This window comes from Lucilia sericata, unplaced genomic scaffold (genome assembly GCF_015586225.1).
Source record: "Lucilia sericata isolate MDLA Ls3-8-SP2 unplaced genomic scaffold, ASM1558622v1 Contig000253F_arrow, whole genome shotgun sequence".
In the NCBI taxonomy this organism is placed as follows: Eukaryota; Metazoa; Arthropoda; class Insecta; order Diptera; family Calliphoridae; genus Lucilia; species Lucilia sericata.
The window spans coordinates 98647-122741 of NW_023994279.1; the positions used below are offsets into that span (position 1 = coordinate 98647).

At 29.9% G+C, this 24095-nt stretch overlaps 1 protein-coding gene across 4 annotated transcripts in view; it reads left to right on the forward strand.

Moving 5' to 3' along the window:
* The window catches only part of LOC119602791 (paired box protein Pax-3-A-like), a 111855-nt gene that overhangs the window by 72646 nt on the left and 15114 nt on the right, over positions 1-24095 (forward strand). For all 4 annotated transcript variants that reach the window (XM_037954497.1, XM_037954499.1, XM_037954500.1 and 1 more), the window contains 2 exons: positions 21584-21793; positions 23752-23892. In XM_037954497.1, coding sequence (XP_037810425.1) covers positions 21584-21793; positions 23752-23892 — 351 coding nt within the window. The remainder of the gene's footprint in view (positions 1-21583; positions 21794-23751; positions 23893-24095) is intronic.

Consider the following 24095-nt stretch of genomic DNA (forward strand, 5'->3'; position numbering starts at 1 on the left):
AAAAAGAAGAAAACAAAAATTGCCAGACAAATTTATAAACAATGATTAAATTAACAAAAAATATAGGAATTAAATAAAATGTGTTCAAAAAATTATCCCAATAAATTCTCCCCTAGCCAATTCTAAGTTTATTCCCACATACTTTTTCTGCTTTTGCTTCTGTATATCGAAAATTCCTCCAATTGTCTAAAAATTAGTGGACAATATTAATTTTAATGTTAATTAATTATAAAAAAATCATTACTTTTTCATTATTTTATAGAATTTATGTTTAAATTAAACTTTTTTTCCTTAAAATTTTACTTTCCGCACCGTTTTAAAATGTGAGTTTTTTTGACAGTTCATGTGAGAAACTTCTCACAAAATTTTCTTACAGAAACACTTTTACTCACAAATTTCCAATAACTTACGTCAAAAAACTTAAATGACAGATAGTTCTCACAAAAAGAAATTACAGAAACACTTGCATGTGAGAAATGATATTTTGTTCCAATTCACATTGTTTTTTCTTCAATTTCACAGTTTCATGCGAGAAATTTCTCGATGCGAGAGTTACAGAAACGAGGCACTGGTTCATCTTGTATATTAGGTTTATTTTTCACTTACTTATTTGATAAAGTCACATGAGTTAATCTCAACCAAAATTTTATATTTAATTGAAACAAATAAAAGTGTTATATTCGGCTATGTCGAATCTTAATACTCTTATATACTCATCATCGAGGCATATGTCATAAATTTAAAGTAAATTTCGGAAGTTCTTTATGTTACTTGCCATCACGATTTACGCATCAGGGATCAATTATATACCAATATCCGCAATATTATACATAATAATTTCTGAGCAAAATTTTTTATTGTGATTTAAACTATATTCCACGCAGTTAAATGTACGTGGAAGACGAAGATTTGTCCATTTTCAAGACCAAACCTAACCTATAGCGACGGACACGGCTAGATCCTATTGTTCGCCTATGCTGAATCTATATACCCTTCACCATAGTGTATTTAAAAAAATTTTAATATGTATTTTAGTAAAAAGAAAATATAATTTTTTATATATGTATGTACAATGTATTTATATGTACTTATGTATGTATATTTAAACAAATTTCTTTTACAAGCCATTTACACCGAACAAAAACTAGTAGTTATTGGCTTTATTTGGTTTTTTCCATACAAAAACTAGTTTTTGATAAAAACCCAATAAAAAACTAAAAATAAAACTTCCAGCTCTGGCTGAGATTTTGAAAAGTTTTTATAAAATAAAATGTTAAAGAGAAAAAAGAAATATTTTGAAATTTACACAAATTGTGTTAAAAAATAAATTATTGGCTGATAAAAAGGTAAACAAAAGACAGCTGTTGAATTTTGTATAGGATAATTATTACTAGTACAAAATAGAACTTGTAATCATAGTTGCTAAATTTCGAGGAAAAAATCGTCAATTGATTTTTGGAAATCGTCAAAACTATTTGTTATAGATAATAAACATATTAGATGGTATTTCTACTAATTTATTTTCATTCGTTTAACTATAGAGACGTTTTTATCAATTTCGATTGATTATATTTCAAAATACCTTATATTGAGTTCTTGTAAACTACATATGCGATATGATATACAGTAAATATGAATATGAGATCTTTTTTTCATAATTTTTATTTAAATTAAAAAAAAATAAGAATAAAGCATATAATATGATCTAAAAAACTCGAATGTGCCCTAAATATTCTATTAAAATCGAAACATGTATATTATGCTCTTATGGGTTAGGTTGATAGAAGGGTGTTTACTACATCAAATTCGAAGAAATACACCTAGGCCACTATCGGGCCTGTTGTGCGCTCCTTTTCATGAAAATTTTTTTTCATTGAATGTATTATTTTTCAATGTTCAGAAACTCAGTTTCCTGGACGAAATTCCTATGAATTTTCCAATAATTGTTAGTCAGGAATGTTATTTCCGATAACATCACTTCCAAGATACTTGGATCTAACTTCAACGAATACCTGATAGTGGCATAGAAAATGCTCCAGAGTTTCACTGTCCTTTCCACATGCTCTACATTTGTCTGAATCCGCACTTTAAATTTTGTATAGATGTGCACGTAATTCTGTGCGTCCACTCAGAATACGTACAATCATACTAACCTCGGACTTGCTCATTTTGAGGAGCACCCTGCTCTCATCAGGGTCACCCCATAAGATCTTTGTGGTTCTACCCACCGTTTCATTATTCCAACAGGCCTTATGGGATTCTTTCATCCATATTTTTAATTCAGCTTTTGTTGCCGCGAACGGTTTTGCGTTCATCAGGTTAACTACCTCGATCTCCCTTCCCTTTAAAGCTATTACATTCGCCCTTTCGTTGCCGTCTAATTTGAAAATTTGTATAAAAATCCTTTATAAAAAAATCGTCAAATTTGGAGGTAAAATCGTCAACAGGCTATTTTTGACATTGAAAATCGTCAAAATGACGATAAATCGTCAAATCTGGCAACAGTGCTTGTAATAGTTTGTAACGAGAGAGTATGTTTACGCTCTTGGTTTTTTCTCTTCTTGCTAGTTTTTTGAGTTAATTAACTCTTTTTCAGTACAACTTTTAATTATTGAACAGAGCTATTATCAGAGTTACACTGTATTTAATACAAATTCAAAATTGTCCGTCAAAATATATTCAACAATTCAAGTATTATAAAAACTATTTTTAGGTTTATTTTCACTGAACATCAAGATGTGAAACGCTGTCAAAAAGTACCTAAGTCTACTGTCAGTCGGTACCTAACTCTAAGCAAACATAGTTGCAAAAAATCGGATTTAAAAATATTGAAAAAAAATTATTACATTTAAATTTTTATTTTAAAATATTTCTTTAAATATTTTGCAACATAATTTATCTATAAACATTTTAGAAAAATGTATGTATGCTTTTTAATCTGCAATATTGAAAAAATAAATCATTTATTTGAAATATTTTTTCTTGTTCCATACGAAAATTTACAACATTGTCTTTTTTCAATTTTAATTTCAACAACAAAAATTTAATGTCAAAAAAATATTTTTTTTTTTTTTAGTTTTAAAAAAATGGATTCTTTTCGGGCTATTAAATGTATTTAAATTGTGCAAAAAAATAATAAAATATAACGTTAAGTGATAAAAATTACTTTAAAGTGCTATAAGCGATGAATTTTCGCGACAAAGTTTTGAAATTTTGAGAGAGAGTGACATTCTTACATGTGTGTTGGAGTTACACAGAACTCGTGTGTGAGAATAGCGTAACGTTATTGTTGTAAAAAAACGTCACAGTTTAATTTCTTGGTGATCAGTGTTTATTTTCGTATTCAAATTATTGTCACAAATAATAGAAAATTATATTAACAAATAGAATCAAAATGAAAACTGCAAGAAAATTATTTACATATTTTGTAAAATAACAAAACTTGAAAATTGTTTAAAAGCTCGACAATGTAATATCTCTTTTACTTAAACATAACAAAAATTAAAATTACAATACATTTGTTTTACCTGATTTTAATTAACCAAAAATATGATCATTGGGAGTCCTTTGCTCCATTAAAATATTTATATTTATTTCAAATTTTATGTCTTTAGAATATTTAACACAGCAAACACAGAATTCCGAACTTAAATATCAAAAATGATAAACTAAAGATTACGACGCCATGAATTCGAAATCTTTAGTTCGGGTCAGGCGAACATATTAAAACTTTCTGCAAATATAGGAGTTCTGACGTCACACTATCTGTGTTCCTATTGGTTAATAATTTTCAGCTATATTTGGGATATTTTTTATTTTTATCTAAAAATTAATAGCTAGTAAATATTATTTTCATAAATTTATTTATTTGTTGCAATTTGTTTTGTAAAAAATATTTAATAATATTTTAAATACCAAAAAGTAGAAAAATATATATAAAAAATATTTTTTTTTCGTTTTTCTACGTTCTGGATAGGGTTCTATAAATCGACTTTCGAATAATCGAACAATCGACTTTTTGTCGAAAAAAGTCGAAAAGTCGAAGTCGACTATTTTGTTCCAAAAAAGTCGATAACTCGACTATCGTCTGTGAAAAAAGTCGAAAAGTCGACTTTGTGAATATAAGTTGAAAAAAGTCGAAAAGTCGAAAAGTCTGAAAGTCGAAATAAGTCGATAAGTCGAAAAAAGTCGATAAGTCGAAAAAAGTCGAATAAAGTAGAAAAAAGTCGAAGAAAGTCGAAAAAAGTCGAAAAGTCGTAAAAAGTCGAAAAGTCGGAAAAAGTCGAAAAAAGTCGGAAAAAGTCGAAAATTGTAGAAACAAGTCAAAAATTTTAAAAAAGTGGAAAAAAAAGTCAAAAACTCTAAAATAGTCGGAAAAATTTGAAAAAAGTCAAAAAATAGTCGGAAAAAAGTCGAAAAAAGTCGAAAAGTCGGAAAAGGTCGAAAAGTGGACTATTTATAAAATACTTATAGTCGAAAAGTCTAAAAGTCGACTTTTATTTAAATGAAAAAAGTCGAAAAGTCGAAAAATCGACATTTCATAAAATGCAAAAAGTCGAAAAGTCGACTTTTAACTAAATGAAAAAAGTCGAAAAGTCGACTTTACGTTTCAACTATAGAACCCTAGTTCTGGATCCTTTTTACCGCACTTCACTCTACTTCTTTATCATTTGTATCATATTTTTTAATGTTATATTTGAGTAAATTTAAGGCGAAATTTGTTATGTTTTTCAAGAAACGATGTAATATTTTTTTCTAAAACTTCAAAGTATTTTAAATTGTTGGGTTACCAATTTTTATAATATACATCTGATTTTTTCAGGAAATTGTAATTTCTACACATGAAACAATTTGGAAACCTTCAAAAGGGTACAATTACGTCATCTAACGGTAAATCATGCGCAAGGCGCAATCTTTAGTTTATCATCTAGTTTATCATTGATTGTACTTGCAATATTCGAAAGTTTTTGACTACAAATTTTTATGATCATAGGTAGCTAAATCTGACAGTTATAAGAGTTTAAAGTTTAAAATTTTTGAAAAAATTATGAATTTTTCAACTTTTTTTATAACATTTGGATAATGTTTGTGAAGCTTATGAGATATTTGTTCAATACTGTGTACAATGAGAGTTGGATACACTTCTAGCGAAAAAAAATTTCATATTTAGTCCATAAATGATTGGCCAAAAAAAGTTATATGATGACAAAATTATTTAGCTAATTTTACAAAATTAAACCTTTTTTAATTTATTTTTGCAAGAAAATTTGTGGGTTTATAAACATTGAAAATTCATAAATATATAAAATAAAAATATCCTAATCCTATACCTAGGTCAAATCCTAATGTAGACGGATTTTTTGCCTGCGTGCGGAGAAATAGGATGAAAAGGGGCGTGTCCAAATTTAATTTTTTAAACGTTTTAGCTTATATTAAAGCCCCTTAATGACATTGAAAAATACCTAACATATAGTCCAGAAAATGGAGCATAGACTGAAGTAGTCGAATCTTAAATTTTTGGACTATAGGCTAAGTATTGAAAGGAAAAAGCGTTGAAAAATTTTATTTTTTATTACTTTTGAAGATAATTTTGAAGTCCTCCAAACACCAATTAAGCTAAGAATTACCAAGCATATGATACAGACATTGGGTTTGCCTTAATGTTGTTAGAAGAAATATGTTTGGACTATCGACTGAGTATTAAGAGGAAAAAGAAGCGTGATAAAATGTTATTTTTACATATTAACTAATTTGGAAGAGCCGCAATTGCACGGACCAATTACAAGATGAACACTGCATTAGATTTTTTAAATCCGGTGTTAGGAAGGAGAGGAAAAAGAAAAAAATTGCCTGATAAGTGAAAGAAGGTTGAAATTATCACTCTGTTTCAACTTCCGGTGCCTTTAATCGAAACTTCTAACTTGATTATGCAGACAAAACATTGTCAAAAGTATTTTTGATGAAAAATTTAAACCACTTGATGTAAAAAATTACTCCAAATCTCATATCCTTCACCCCAGAAAAGACGAAGTATGCAATATCAGCTAGGAGGTTTACTAATTATGGAAGGGTACTGTTCTACATACTTAGGTATTGATTCAGTGAAATGCTGAATAAAAAAACTACGGAGTCGAATTTTTAAACAGCATTTCGCCATCAGGAATGCCGCCTCACAAGGTAAGCCTCAAGATAGGAGCTGTTGTTATTTTTCTTTCGCTCATTCGTCACTATGAAATGATTATGGAACGGCATTAGATTACAAGTCATAAAGCTATAAAAAATCGTAGTTGTGCAACTATTTTCTTAGGCACTGCTGAAGGAAGCACGGCAAGCGCAGAGTTAGACATTAGGAAAAGTGTTGCATTTTCAAGGTTCGCAGATGACGTCAAAATATCAAAATAAATGCTATTCATGCAGATGGAAAGCAGGGAATGCATCATAAGGGCAGTATTCGAAAAAAAGTAATTGTGTATAATTTTTTTTCGTTAATTAATTATTTAGTTCATTTATTTGTTTTTATTTTAATTTATTATCCTTGATTTTGTAAATATAGTTCTTTGGTTATTTTTCTGCCAAGCAGATTTAATTTTTATTTCCTGGCAGGGACGGACCAGCTGGTATAAAAATAAAAATACAAAAATGTATTTTATTCAAAAAGGGAAATGAAGCGAAAAATTCACAAATTTAATTCATTTTGACAAAGGGCCACAAAAAGTGGCAAGGCACTTGAAAAAGGGCGAAAATGCGACTTTAGTCTCACAACAGTAATGCTGCTCACAAGTGTATTTAATTCCCTCAGAACTCGTCTGTGTGAAGAGAAAACAAATTTTTGTTTGACAACCGCTTCAGTTTCCCCTATATATTACTATATGCCATACACTTTTTAAATAAACAAATAAAAAGCAGCTGCCTTGACGGCTTCATCTTTCATAAATCATCCTGGTTCCATCTATAGGTAGTAAAATTTCAGAGATTATAGTAATTATTGATCAAAAATCGTGTCAGTTACGCAATTATTGATGAAAAACTATTTTTCTGAGAGGGTTAAATATGGGCCGATCCTCATACAATTTTTAGGAGGGATTTATTTTTATATAGAAGTTAGTTACGCTGAAAAAGGGGTAGTTTGTATGGGGGCTAGGGTCAAATAAGGGCTTGTCATTACAAAAATCGTCAGTGTTATTTACGCTAAGTACAAAATTATATATGTATGTGATACAAAATTACAAAATTTATATGTAATTGTGTTTTTTTAGATATTTTACTTAATTTTTCATTAAAGAAACGTCACCAATGCACAGTGGTATAGAAATAAAAATAGAGGGAAATAATTTTGTCACTTCTAAACGATTTGTCCGATTCTAATGAAATTTCACATGCGTTAAGAAGTTGTGAATTTGGGCCTCATGACAGTAATACAAGCTGATGCAAAATGATCGGCGGTGGCGGCTTGACCATTTTTGGTCGGTGACCAGCCGAGTCGGCTTGTATCATTGCCTCATATTTCTTCGTTTGTAGCTATGAAAAACTAACTAGAAGCCTTTAGAAGTTATAGAAATATTTCCCTCAATTTTTGTGTCTATTCCAATGTGCGATGGTAAGTGGTTACGTTACTATAATATGTATATGGTAGGTGGTTAAGGTATTTTATGCGTTACAAACATCAGCACAAACGCATAATACCCCTCCCCACTATTATCCCTACGATGTAGGGTATTATAATAATATTAATAATAACTGAATTAAACGAATGTCTGTATGTAGATATTACATTCATATTTCTTTAACTGAAAATATTGGCTTATCAATATCGTTACATGTAAAGTTACAGTTATAATTGTTGTAACAATATCGATGATCTTGATTGCGTTCTATTCTAACTCATCGATCCAAAGACAGCTAATATTTAAGCCGATTTAAAGAAAATTCACTAGTGGAATGCCACATAACTCTACCGAGAACGACACAGGAACCAAGTCTGTGTAGGTACATACATAAATCATTTATAATAATAACTTGACATAAGCGGAGCCGCAATGAGAACGAACTGTTTAATGCCATTCGAATATGTTGACAAACTGCACAGAAGCAACAAAAGTCAAAAAGAACCAAAAAATAAAATATATATAAAAAAACTCATACACACGCCTCATACTCATCCAGCACATACAAACCAACATTTAGTCAATCGAATGACCGAATGACTAGCCATAAATCAGGGAATGCTTATGAACAACAATTGACCAAACACGACGAAGCAACAAATTATTTTTAAAAGAATTTAGAACTGTATTTTCGTGGCAAAAAATAAAACACTTTTTCTGCACTCGATACAAGTGGATATAAATTATATGTTTGTGTTTTTTTAACCTTTTTTGAGCCAACTGGGTTATAAAGTTATCGTTTAAATACGGCTTTATAATTTTCTTGGATGCCGTGGTAAATTTGACCTCTTTTTAGTATAAAAATATAGGTAACGTAATATATTTTTTATAATATTTCCCAATAGTGGCAATAACATATGTAAATATTTATGGGCATACACGATATTTTTAAACCCCCTTCACACGAGCACACAAGTAATATGATCTGTCAAATTGTTTAGAAGAGAACGGATGGGATCGTCTAAACGCAATATGTAATGAAACCATCACACATTGAGAGAAAATACAGATGGAAAATTTGGCAGTCGTATGGCTCTCTTCATTTTTTGAAATGATTCAAAAAACAAGCAAGTCGCATTAGATCAGGGATGTATTTTTATGTAAACACATACAAAAAAGTGACAGCTATTTTCATCTTACTTTGTTATTGTTTTATACCAATCGTGTAAACACGAGAAATATAAATCATACGACTTTTATTCTCTTTTTTGTCATACGGATGGAATTTCATTTTACTTTTTCATTAGACTTGTCGTACGTAAAGTTTTATCGTCTGAAGGGCCCTTTACGCATACTGAGTGATATAGAATTTAAAAATCAAAATAAGCATATCCCAGCTAGTATTTTTGAAATTTTTTGCACGATTAAAATAATCATATATGCGCTTATTTTCTGATCATAAATGATACTTTCGTCGGGAAAAAATGGTAACCTACCCGCGGCTTTTCTAAACGAGTCTTTTATGAGCCCTATTCTGATCAGTTCTGACTCATTTTTTATTCTTTTTTGAGTCATTAATGAGTCGAATTACAAACAAAAACAATTACATAAGAACTACGATGATTTAGTAATGAACAACAGCGCGATTTTTGAAAAGGGATCTATGTTTGGATTTGGGTAAATTATAACGATTTAGTGACAAAAGGTGACAATACTATGTATATATGTAAAATAATTTAAGTTACCGGTACTCATTGTAAGAAGTATAAACCGATCCATATGATATTTGTAATTTTATACCACTGATAAACGTTAAAGTCAATTTCTGTATCTTATATGTCAAGTGTGTACATATTTTCCCCATTTTCAATACCAAGAAAACTGCATCAATAAAGAATATTTTATTTAAATGTTATGGGTTTACGACTAGTATTTCATGTCCGACATTGAGTATTTTTTCAAAGTAGAATAAAATATATGATATTAAATTTTTATATTCATATTCTCGTATCTCAACTTGACTCATGAAGGGTTAAAAATAGAAACTTAAATAAAGTTTAGACCGATTCGATTTTTAAATGTATTTCAATTACGCATGTACATTATCCGATTAATGCTGCAGTTTCTGAAAAATTTTAACTTTTTCCATTGCATTCCTTAAGCATTAATGCTAAATAAGAATTACGAAAATAATAAAAAAAGTACATAACATTGTGCACAGTTTCCAGGATCAGATAAAATGTCATCATGTACATAAAAGCTTCTACATCGAAGGAATTGTTAAATTAGCGCTGAAGTTACTCGTAGTTACTTAAGTAGTTAGTCGTTGAGCGTTGGTTAGTATGGTTAGTAGAAGCACTACTATGTACATATACACTCATACACACTTTCCTACAAACTCTAAACAATTTGTACTTTACCTCAAAAAAGGAAAAACAAACACCAAATACAACAGTGTGCATTAAGTATCACGTCGGCAGTTGACAAGAATTTCAGAAATTCCGTGAAAGTGCTAAAATTAGCACTGGATACAATAAACAACACGACATTTTCTTCCAACCATTTATCCCACCCGGCAGCGTTCGTTCTTTCAAATCCAGTCGAATCGAAGCAAAAACGACAAAATCAATATGAAGTTGACACATACTTACTCGCTCACACTATTATGTCCATTTAAAACCAAATCAAGACTTGTCAACCACGCATCTTGTTGATTACTGACGGAATTGTTGGTTTTTTGTTTGTTTGCTTCTTTAATTTGATTCTTTGACTGACTGACTGCATGTTTGTCGGTTTGATATTACATGGTACATTCATATATTTAATCGTACACTCAAACATATTCTTCTCTGGTGATGCATTACCCACTGTCACATGAAAGGTTTTGTCACTTTTTTCTCTGGGTACAAATAAGGCATCAGGGATGGATAATACAATAAAGTTCTCGTTTACCGGAAGCGTCGGTAAAAAATTTCCGGAAAATATAATGATTTTTAACTTCACGGTACTCGGGAACTTTATGTATTAACAACTACTAAAAAGCTACCTTTATTATCAACTAGAAGAATGCGACAAGAAATTGTTGAAGAACATATCATATACTATAGGGCAACGGTTCGTCAATCGGGGTCCGTAGCAACATCCTTGGGGTCCGTAAAGACGAACGAAATAATTTAAAGAACAAAAAATATTCTGCGTTTATAAATGTTATACAAATATTTTGAAAGTATCTTATTTTTTTTAGTTCGTAAAAAGCACTGTTAGAACCAAACTAGTCCCAAGAAATTTATTGTACCACTTTTATAAAAAAAATAATAAATTTTTTCTAGTAAAGTATTACATGATTTGTAACCACTAAGCCACTAACACCAATCGGAATAGAATCAATTCCAGAGTCTATTAAGCCATCTCCATCCGACTGTCATTCGTCTGTCCATGTAAATAATTTTAAAGATAATTCAATGAAATTTGGTACACTTAATAATACACTTAACCCAAGGACTATTATTTCCTTATTAGACCCTCCGATTTGGGCTTTTTAGCTATTACATATGTGTAATAACTCGTATCTCCACAAAAATTGGCACAACAAAGTTTGTAACAATCGGACCTCATTTGACCCTAGCCCCATACAAAGCTCCATTAGAAAATTACTTAAATGAGTCTTTCAGAAAGTTAGTTTTTTTTATCAATCAATTGCTTAATATAACGGAGGCAAGGTACAAATCAACATAAATGCTTTATTATGAACTAGTGGGGGCCGGATTAGCCATGTGGGCAATCTATATACCCATCAAATTATAAAATAATCGGTTTAGCGGTTAAGGTGTAACTGACAAAAAATTAAAACTTCGGCGCCATCTGTTGAAAATTTTAAAACTTTACAGGAACACTTCTCAAGATCTCTGGAACATACATTTGAAATTTTGTCCTGTCAGGTGCCTTAGTTCCTGAGTTTATCGACTACGAACAAACATATCTCTATTAATTATATTATTATTACTATTTATATTATTATTATTATTGTTGTTATTATTATTATTATTATTATTATTATTATTATTATTATTATTATTATTATTATTATATTATTATTATTATTATTATTATTATTATTATTATTATTATTATTATTATTATTATTATTATTATTATTATTATTATTATTATTATTATTATTATTATTATTATTATTATTATTATTATTATTAATTATAAATCACATTTCATTCTAATAACTGGTGTGGGGTATGATACCCGAAACCTTCGCAGAGTTCACTAATATTTTATGAGAATAACTCACTCCGCAACAACATTGATGAAGTCCAACTATATATATGACATCTATACTTTTATTCGACCTGGGGATTTAAGGACTAGGTCTATAGAAGAAACACAATTTTTGGGCAATCATTTTAGAACAATAGATATCTTAAATATGTATGTGGGTTCGCGAAATTACATAAATTCGTCAAACGGTCCGCGAAGCAAAAAACGGTGGGAACCCCTCTGTAGGGCTGCACATACACATTACTCTTTTCATATTTTTGCAAATATCAAAATAGCCTTAGCATATCCGAATATTCAATTTAGCTCTAGTACCGTTATCGTTTAAATAACAATAAATTAACCGAAATACAGATCCATTTAAAATTATTTTTTTCCTATATTAAGCCATTAAAACACCATTTCTAAGATGCGGTTATAGTTAAGATATCGTTACCAAAATAAGCAAAAATTCCGAATGCGCTAAAATATCGTGTACATTTTATTTTTTGTAAAAACTCAATAATATTTTAAAGAAACGTTTTATAACTGATTTTTTATTTTATTGAGAAAGAGTATATTTTTGTTAGATTTCTGGGAAATTTGGAAACCTTAACTACAATGCAAGTTTTGATGTTACTACCTCGACATTCAAAGCTTTGTGATGTACATATGTAGGTTATATTTATGTAGTTATACATGAATTACACAGAAGGAATTATTGTATTTACGAAATTCTATTTGTCAGCGAACAAAAAACTGAGATTGGCGTCTTTGTTTTACACCTATTTTATTCCAAGTAAGAGCATTTTATTTGCAAGTTTATACAAGAAATGTTCCATCCCTGGCAGGTAGTGGTGCGAATAAGTAAATATTGCCTTAAATGCCATAATGCAACAATTTGTTGTTCTAAAGAAATTAGTGGAATTCAAGGGTGATGCCTTGTTTAAATTCTTTCATGTTCGAAGCATGTTGGGGAAAAACAAATTGGTTCTGAGATTCAAGTATTTAAGTTCAACATAAATAACTCGCAAGAATAAAACAAACTAACAAATAATCTACTAATACTTAAAATTTATCTTTGCTTCCGCTAATATCTTTTCGAAACGCTGATGTGCCATTTTTTTATTAATTTTGAACTATAATCGAATTTAAAATGACTTCAACATACATATGGGCAATTTCGTGCCAAGTGATTCAACTCCAATATCCAAGGTTAGTATAATTGGATATTAGGTCAGACACAATCGGTCAATAACTGCCGGACTTAGAGGGCGTCAAAGTTGGACATTTTGGTCATACAGGGTTTTATTCAAATGAGTTTAAGTTTTCACCTATTGGTCCTTGCAAATATTGCCAAAAGGAGTTCAGATAGTTATTTCTTCATTGTTTAAAAGCTACAAAGCTCTTAAAGGAAATGGTCTAAGCTTTCTTTTGAGCAAAAAAAAAAAACAACAAAAACGTTAATTTTAAAAAAATAGGGGAAATTAAGTGCCAAATATTGAAAAAAAAAACTCATTCTTGAGTTCAAAAATAATTTTTTTGATAGATATCCCACTCGCATCCCATTATTGGACTAAAAAGCCCTTAGGGAATTGTATAAGCTTTCTTCTGAGCAAAAAAGGGCCCATTTTGAAAAAATAAAAAAAAACAATGTTGATAATAGGAAACTTCTCGAAAGCATGTCAGACAGAATTATTGACGATTTGGATCCCAAAGATATCTGGGTTCTTCAGAAAATCGATTTCAACAAACAGACAGACGGACATATCATAATTGACTCCGCTATCGATAAGGACTCGGAAAATTATACTATAGAAATTACAAACGGAGTGACAATTTTATATATACCCTTCTTTATATACATTCCTGGGAATCCCGGAAATTTATATAAAACTTAAATTATAACTAATTATAACTAATAACAACATGTTTTAACAAAACAGACTATTTTTTTTTAATTTAACGATAACTAAAATATACTCTTTTGAGAAGAAATCAAACCATTTTTTTTAATTTTGCCAATGAAAAATTTTAAACATACAAGTACATTAAATCAAGCCTGTAGGGTACTATATGATCTCAATATTATATAGTACCACTTCCCTATTAGTTAGACAATGCAAGAATCATCTGTCCTTGTTTTTATGGAAATGAACAGGTATCCTCACATTCTTTCTTCAGAATGCCTAGGCACATGTAAAGGGGCCAAGCCATTGAGAAACGCACAAGACACCTTATAACCCAAAATACGCGGGATATATCGAGCTTGATAGCAGTAATAACATGATACTCGGTGCTAGGCAGAAATGAAAGTCGGCTTGGGCTCCCCATCAATAGTACTGTCATAGTTGCAGGGAAAAGGAAAAAACGTTCTTCCATTTTCTCCGTGAATGTCCCGCTCTAGCCGCTAGGAGAAACTGTTTTTGGCAGTTACTTCATAGCCAACCTTGGTGAGATAGTTGTGTACCATAGAACTACTATGCTCCATAGCACAGTGGGGCAGAATGGAAATTTTTTGGAAATAAATCTGGCATTTCTAAACGGCTGATCCGATCGGGGCGTGAGCGTAGCCAAGGAGTATTCGAGTTTAAGTTTTGAAGATGAACCCTGCAGATGCCCCAGGGACGGCGCTGTGGCGGCTCAAAGTAGGGTACATACGACATGTAAAATTTTTAAACTCGTGCCATTTTTTTGTTTTTCACCCAAATACAAAGATTTTTATATTTTGTGAAAGCGCTCGACGAGATCTTGAAAAAACATGCATACTTATCTCTTATAATATCCGAGTTATAGGCATTTAAAAATTTAGTGATACAAAATTTACCATACCTTGGTCCGCCTTTTTTTGAATACCGGGCGTAATTTTGGACCAAATGGACTCAATTTTTTCTTGTTAGTTAGACAACAAAATTTCCAATAATATACAAAAAATTTCAGATCAATATCGTTTACAGATCCAAAAATATACGTTTTTTAATTTAAAAATTCAAAAAATTTTAGATTTTTGGCGTTTTTTTGCCAAAAATGTGTCTTAACTCTTTTATTAATAAAATAAAATTTTTATTAAGAACATATAACAATTTTATAGTTTTCTAAAAGGTATCTTTACGCAGAACGCTTTGGCGTAAAAAACTTGTCCTATTTTTTGAAAATGTTGCCACTGCGTCCTTCCGAATATGACCTATTTTTTATCAAAACTTCAACTTTGGGCGACATGTTCAGAAAACTGAAAGCAGTTTTGGAAACCTCAATATGTTTTCTATTTACTCCAAAAGTATTTTCCCAGCCCTGAAAGAAATGTGGACCCTATGGGCAAAAAAGTAAAAAATCCCATTTTTGGGATTTTCATTCCTATTTTTGGGAATTGCGGGATGCCCTTTGACCTTTTCAATTTTTTTTTTGCATATTCTTATTTGAAATGACAAATTTAACAAGCGTTGAAAATTTCATTGAGTTTTGTTCATAAATAAAGATTTTGTCATATATTACATATTTGTTTAATTTCTAAAACTATGATTTATATCAAAATTTTAATAGGATCGCAGATAGCTACAACAATTTAGTCCATATTTATCCCTTAATATCATTTTTTAGTTAGATATGGAAATTCTCGACCCTTTACAAAAAATTTCAAGCCAATATCTCAATTACATACATTCAAAAATATGTTCATTTAAACCTGTGTCCTTTAATTTCATCTTTTTCTAATAAGAAATATCAATGACTGAATTACAGGTTATAGTAATATAGTCCTAAATGTTAATAGGTAGACAATTCGTAATTTTTTACTTTGGAATACCTGTATCGGAAATGACAAGAATTGGTATATAAGTAAACTTCTCAGATTTTAAGTACCATATTTAATAAATCTACAATGAAGATTACATTAAAGTACGAAGAGTTGTGTTCCGTTTTATGGAGTATATCTTCAAAAGGGCCAGAAAGAATTGAATACATTTCAAATTATATAAAAACTACATATAGTAGAAAAGTAGACAAAACAGGCATATCAAAAATTGAAAACTTTTTAAAACTTTTTGATGTAAAAAGTAAGTCTGTGTATGGAAATCAAAAGAAATTTCGATTAAAATTTTGTAGTTGGATGGAAACTACTACGGAAATCTCAACTTACAACACATCAATAGGAGCGCCTTGCAAGTCATACGAAGACTTATGTTCAAGGTAAAAAAAAAGAGGGTCACACAAAAACTTTTTTCAATCTCAAATGAGGAAATTGCTGATACATTTAACGAAATGCTGAAAAAGGATGTCGTACATATTGCAACTATTCTTCCTAATGCATCACCAAAACGACTTAAGCGAATTGTGGAAAGTATACCAACTCCAACATCATAATCAAATTTTACTGAAGAGGAAGCAATAGCGCTTATGTTGGAACTGGGTCTCAGTCGAAATAAGTACCAAATATTAAGGAAAGCTCTGCATGAAAAAGGACACAATATATTACCATCATACAAGGCGATCCAGGAAAAAAAAAACAAACTATCCTACTAAATCAACAAAAAATAATGAAGAATTGAAAGAACTGAGAGCTGCGGAAAAAAGCAGAATCCAAGAAGAATTTAAAGTTCAGATGGGATTAAACATCGACAAACCACTTTCAAGTTGCGGTAGTACAAATGACGGTAATACGTCGAGAAGGTTTTTTCGTGATTTTGAAATTACTTCAAAAATAACTGGAATCGACAAGGAGTTGCTTCGAAGAGTTAAAACTATTTTAATGGCACTGAATAGTAAACATAAAATTAATGAAAATCGATTTGGGGAATACACATCTGAAATTTCTAAATTACTTGTATCTCTGTATCCATGGAGGGAACTAACACCAACAGTACACAAAGTATTGTGTCATGGTCAAATAATAATTGAATCGAATATTCTTCCACTTGGAGAGTTAACAGAAGAAGCCCAGGAAGCGAGGAATCGAGATTTTAAGCATGTTCAACTTTTCAGCTCAAGAAAATGCTCCAGGCAATCACAGAATGAAGATATTTTTAATAGTTTACTTCTATCTTCTGATCCTGTTCTTTCAACTATGCGAAAAAGATGGATTTGTTATGAAACTCTATCATCTCAAAACAAGGAAGATTTAAAGGACTTATATTACCTTCTGGATATGTATACCGATATGACAGATTATTTTATAGAAAATAAGTAGTGTTAGGAATTAACTATATAAGTAGGTTGTAAGAATTAATTGTATTATGTTTAAGATAAACAGTTCAAATAAAAAAAGCTATTATACTAACTGATGATATTGTATTAAATTGTGTTTTATATTTCGGTGGGCGGGAAAGGTAATTTGTGTGGGGTGATTTAGGTGTTGTTGTGCGTGGCTCATAATAAAATTATAATTTTTTTTATTTTATATACAATATTATAATAAAATAATTAACTAAATAATTTTTAAAAATTGTCCAAATATTTTATTCAACACCAAATGTATGTTCTGTCATACTTAATACTAAAATATGAAAAAGATGAAATTAAAGGACACAGGTTTAAATGAACATATTTTTGAATGTATGTAATTGAGATATTGGCTTGAAATTTTTTGTAAAGGGTCGAGAATTTCCATATCTAACTAAAAAATGATATTAAGGGATAAATATGGACTAAATTGTTGTAGCTATCTGCGATCCTATTAAAATTTTGATATAAATCATAGTTTTAGAAATTAAACAAATATGTAATATATGACAAAATCTTTATTTATGAACAAAACTCAATGAAATTTTCAACGCTTGTTAAATTTGTCATTTCAAATAAGAATATGCAAAAAAAAATTGAAAAGGTCAAAGGGCATCCCGCAATTCCCAAAAATAGGAATGAAAATCCCAAAAATGGGATTTTTTACTTTTTTGCCCATAGGGTCCACATTTCTTTCAGGGCTAGGAAAATACTTTTGGAGTAAATAGAAAACATATTGAGGTTTCCAAAACTGCTTTCAGTTTTCTGATCCCAGCTTTGGGATTTTAGAACATGTCGCCCAAAGTTGAAGTTTTGATAAAAAAATAGGTCATATTCGGAAGGACGCAGTGGCAACATTTTCAAAAAATAGGACAAGTTTTTTACGCCAAAGCGTTCTGCGTAAAGATACCTTTTAGAAAACTATAAAATTGTTATATGTTCTTAATAAAAATTTTATTTTATTAATAAAAGAGTTAAGACACATTTTTGGCAAAAAAACGCCAAAAATCTAAAATTTTTTGAATTTTTAAATTAAAAAACGTATATTTTTGGATCTGTAAACGATATTGATCTGAAATTTTTTGTATATTATTGGAAATTTTGTTGTCTAACTAACAAGAATAAATTGAGTCCATTTGGTCCAAAATTACGCCCGGCATTCAAAAAAAGGCGGACCAAGGTATGGTAAATTTTGTATCACTAAATTTTTAAACTCGGATATTATAAGAGATAAGTAGTATGTCCAAGCATGTTTTTTCAAGATCTCGTCGAGCGCTTTCACATAATATAAAAATCTTTGTATTTGGGTGAAAAACAATGGCACGAGTTTAAAAATTTTACATGTCGTAGGTACCCTACTTTGAGCCGCCACAGCGCCGTCCTTGGGGCATCTGCAGGGTTCATCTTCAAAACTTAAACTCGAATACTCCTTGGCTACGCTCACGCCAAATTTTATCCCGATCGGATCAGCCGTTTAGAAATGCCAGATTTATTTCCAAAAAATTTCCATTCTGCCCCACTGTGCATAGGCAGAGGAATAGTTAAATAATAAATTAATAAGATTCATTGTTACTTCTTAGAGTTAATTTAAAATAAGAAAAGATCAACTATTCCGTTATTTTGTGGAAAATTTCCATGGAAATCCCGACAAACTTTTCCCGAGAATTCCCGGAACGGATTTCCCGAACCCCAAACTCTATTCGGGATTCACGTAGTGGCTGTGGTTTAAACACAAATTCGCTGGAAGAGTAAGTTAAAAGACTGATGCACGGTGAAATCTATATTTCGATATAAGTACCGAGGCAAGCCAGGGTATATCCTTGAAGTATTTATTGCCAAAATCCATCTACTTTACGGCATGAGGAAAATTGTGGTATTATAGTATTATGACTTTGTGAAACCGTGTGTATTATATATTTTTAATTAATAACTTATAAGCTTCTTTCAGGAAAATTTTATGATTTTTAAGAAGCTTCAAGCTTGCACCAGGAAAATTTCGATCATTACCAGAGAACATAGACTTAGGGAGATCTCTTCGACCAGTAAATCTGTCAAAACATGGTAAAACATTATGCTTACTTCTAAATGTACTGCTTTCGTGGAGAAGCATACGAAAACAGCTACATATAACTTTAATAGTTTACAACCTCGAATACATTTTCTGATGAGACTTATAATACGTGAGATGTAAAATGATTGTCTCAACGCTCTAAGATGTACGCCATGAAGAAGAGTTTCATAAGAGTAATTCACAAGGTGAATTGCTAAACATGATTTTTCATGTATGATTATAGGATGACGTTCTGACTTTTCTAGCCGGCCTCCTTCCCGATATATGAATCATGGATGCGAGTAAGGGCGTAAAGACCAGTTTTCACAAAACGCGGTTTTTGACAAAATAATGTTCAACTGATCTTCTTCTTAAATTAATTTATTAGTTTTAAGTTAAGAAGTTTCTGTTTACTTAGTACAAGTCATTATTGATATACTAATAACTGTAAATGACATTTTCCAGTCAAAATCTAAAATTGAAAATTTTTGGTTGAAATTTTTAGATGTTATTTGGGATTTTTGCCGTTATTTATGGAACGTTTTTGCTGATTTTAAATAGGAAATTTTTCGAAAGCATGTCTGAACATTTGGATCCCAAAGATATGTGGAGCCTTCAAAAACTTGATTTCAACAAACATACAGGCTCCGCTCTCTTTAAATATCCAAAATATATGCTATGTATATATTTTAGGGGATCGGAAAGCTATATTGTAAAATATACAAACGAAATGACAAACCTTTATATACCCTTTTCACTAGGTGAAGGGTATAAAAAGAAAATGACGAACTGTTTTCCTTGTACATAAAAGTACATCCCTGATCTAAAGCCATGTCCGTGCGTCTGTCTGTTGAAATCAGTTTTTATAATTCTATCAGACATGTTTTCGAGAACTTTTCTATTTAAAATCAGCAAACGGAGATATGATCAAAAATCCGAGACAACCTTTAAAAATTTTCCTCAAAAAACTATAATTTTTTGAACTTTTTGCGAAAAAAAAAACAAAAACATTATATTATACTTTTCGCGTCAGACTTACTCTCTGACCCATAGTGCGATCTCTTGTAATGTAAATTTGTAAATTAAACTGGAGGCTGTAATAATGAATCGAAATTAATAAAACTTGGTTGATATAATAAAACTGATCAAAGCTTTGAATCCACCGAAATTTATTGATATCGGATTCAGTTATTATATAGTAAAACACATACATACATAATGCAATATTTAATAACTTTCATGTTGTATGTATATATGAACCGATATATGTTAACATCGGCGATGTTGATTCTTTAACCCAACGAGTAATGCGTATCAAGTTTCATTAATTTCGATTAGCCTCAAATTTAATCTTAAAATTTACATTATGGGTCAGAGAGTAAGTCTGACGCGAAAAGTATAATGTAATAGTTATATGTATTTCTTACTAAAGGCTGTATAAAAAATTATCACAATGATGTTTATAGTACAAAATATATTGAGGTTAGAAAAACATATCTCAAATGAACGAAAAATTACTATAACTCCAAAACTGCTGATAATACGAAAAAAAATTCTGAAACCAAAATGCCGTAAATTTGATTCTATACAAATTTTGTAATGACTCCTTAATCTGTAGGATGTACGATAAGGGAAATATATCAAAAAATTTATTATTTTGACCATTGACCTCCAATATTTCAAGTATATGAGAAATGATTTCAGATATTTTTTACCATCGTATTTATAATATTAAGTTGGTGGTCAGTGGTAATTTTTTCTTTATTCGGCATTAAAACCTTAATTACTAGACTATAAACGTATTAAAATGTGTAAAATGCTCTCATTTCCTATGGATATTGTAAATGTGGCTAAATAAAAACTAATATAACTTCCAAACCCTTGAGATCCCATTCTAAAAATTTTACATAGCAATAACAATAATTTTGTCTATTTGTCATAAAAAAATATGAAAAATAAACTATCTTTTTTTAACATATTCAAGGATAAAGGACATTTGCCACGCTCTGATCCTTGTGCCAGGACTTCATCTAATTTTAATAAAATATCAAAAACGAGTATTCGAAGACCTGTCGAACGAAACATCATTTGTTAGAATCGGATATATTCCAAAGTTTTTCATTCATCAACATTTATAATTTTTAACAAAAATACCCGACATACCCTACTTTAGAGACCCATAAAATATGTACCGCATAAGTTAAGGATCCAATTTATACGCCATAAAAATCGAAAGAGTAAAATATGCGTTTCGAGTTATAACTAAATCGAAAGTGTTAAAAATTTGAAGTAGTCGAAATGTCTGTGGAATTACCGTAATGAATATTTTGAAAAACGCTTAGTTGTATTCAAGCCTTTATGTCTATTTTATTTAATTGCGATGAGGGTAGCGAAGAACACCGGGTAATAAAACTAATCTATAAAAATCTTCTACATATTTTTATTTCAGTTGGACTTTGTTCTGTTAATCCCATAATGCCACATTCAATAGCAACCCCGCCATCATTGAATGCCGTTTTCGGAAACGGACCGCCAACCATACCATTGAATACACTCGCCTCCCAGAATAGACTGTTGGAACTTTCACGATTTGGACTTCGTGGTTATGATTTAGCACAACATTTGTTGACCCAACAAAATGCTGTATCTAAACTACTGGGTAAGTTTGGGAACGATAACATTCATTGAATAATTTAAAACATATATACATTAGACCGACTCACATAAAATGATGTTGCCCAAAATATTTTGGGTTTAGTGTTGTCCGTTCGTTTTCAAGAAAATATCCTATGGGGGACATGATTTTTCATGTTCAATTCAAAATTTTACTCAGCTTCAAAAAATTTTTGTTTTGTTTTATGATGGTTCCCAAAATATTTCTAGTCTATCGTTGGTCGTTCGTGAGCTGGACCGGTTACAAAAAAGTCCCTCTTTAGTTATTTTTTTAAATTTTACATTTTTTTTCTTAAACAAAATAACCAATACGTGGTATCATTTGAACGGGTTTTTGAAGCCACGTCTAGTACTGTGCAAAATTTGCAAAATTGTGCATTAATTTTATTTATATTAGTGAAAAACCTAACAATTTTAAATTTTTTGGAATATAACAATTATGAGCAGACGGAAATTTCTGATTAATACATCATTTCAAACGATACCCCATATTGGATATATTGTTTCAAAACAAAACTGAAATTTAAAAAAATAATTTAAAAATACCTTTTTTAAATTTGATCCAGCTCACGAACGGTCATCGCTAGACTTAAAATATTTTGGGAATCATCATAAAACAAATCATGGTAAATTTTGAGAGGGGTAACAAATTCACGTTTTTGCTTTCCATACAAAGTGAGTCGTTCTAATGTACACAGAAAAAACTGAAAATGTGTTTTAATTATCAAATTGATTGTATCAAGCAAGTTTTACACCTATCAACAAAATGATGATATCAATTATGAAATTTGTAAAAAAATATTTTTTTCCAATTAAAGAAATAATCAAAACAATTAACATCAGTAATTAAATTCAAAATTTAAAATTAGTTAATTCATTAATTGGATAAATTAAATATTTAATAAAATAAAACTTACATTTTAATTAGTTTATTAATCAAATAAATTGAACAGTTTGGTTAAAAATGTATTAAAAATCAATAAAGTCGATGATTGAAACAATCAAAGCATTAATTGAATGCTTACAACATTAAAGGATTCCTTTACCTTTAACAATGCGTTAAGCACTCTCAAAAATATCTCTTTATTGTCACATTTGAAAAAATAAAGTGATTTATAAATTTTAAAATATTTATGAAACTTCAACTTCTTATGCCTAAAATATTGACTATTTGAGAATTATTTTTCGTTATAAATAATGAAATTATTTAAATAAAATATCAAAACAAAAAACCAAAATAAAAAAAGTCGGCTGGAAAAACTTTTTCAGCCAATTAAAAAATTAATTGATTCAATTAAAAGTTTAATCAAATTTGTATACTTAGGATCAAAACAATGAGATAATTATGACAATTAAAAAATTGTTTAAATAAAAGTTAAAGAAAGAGGAAAACATGTTAATTGAAAATAAACTACCGATAATTTTTTCTGTGTACATACATATGTATGTTTGTAAAGTGCTTTATCTATTGTTTGCTCAATTAATCAAGAAAAAAATCATTCTGAATCAGTTTTCGAATCGAATAATTAAGAGTGTAGAAGAAAGGTAACACCTTCCACTTTTGTACTTTTCCAATTGAATGCAAATTTTTTTAGTTTTATTTTTAGCTTAAAAAATTAAATTTATTTTTAAGTTTTATGAATTTTTTCTGAGAATACAGACACAATTTTTATCTTAAAAACTTTCAATCATTTATATTTGTTGTTCTGAAAACTCGCAAAAAGTGATATAATTTTTTTTTTTGTTTTAGTCAAGGATTTTTTTAATAAATTTAAAAGAACTTTTATTTTCTGAGTGATAAATAATACTCAAAAAATAATTATTATTTTCTGAACGAAAAATAAAACTCAAGAAATAATCATTATTTTGTAAGCAAAAAACTCATTTAAGTTTGTTTTATTTTCGTAAACTTGTCTTATTAAAGAGTGTCACTTGACATTTTAGGTACGCTGAGACCACCTGGTTTAATTGGAGGATCAAAGCCTAAAGTTGCTACCCCAGCTGTAGTATCAAACATTGAACAATACAAACGTGAGAATCCTACAATATTTGCGTGGGAAATACGAGAACGACTGATATCTGAAGGTAAGCAATCCATTAATATGTATCTGCATATAGAACTATACATGTGTACTTATTAACTCGCTGGTTTGGTCAATCACTCATTCATTCACTTTGGTTACAATGTATGTGTGTATGTACATATGAATGTGCTCGAAGCTCATTTAATGTACAGCGATGGATAGAAACAAACGATTAACAATTGAAGGAAATCAACAATTGAATTA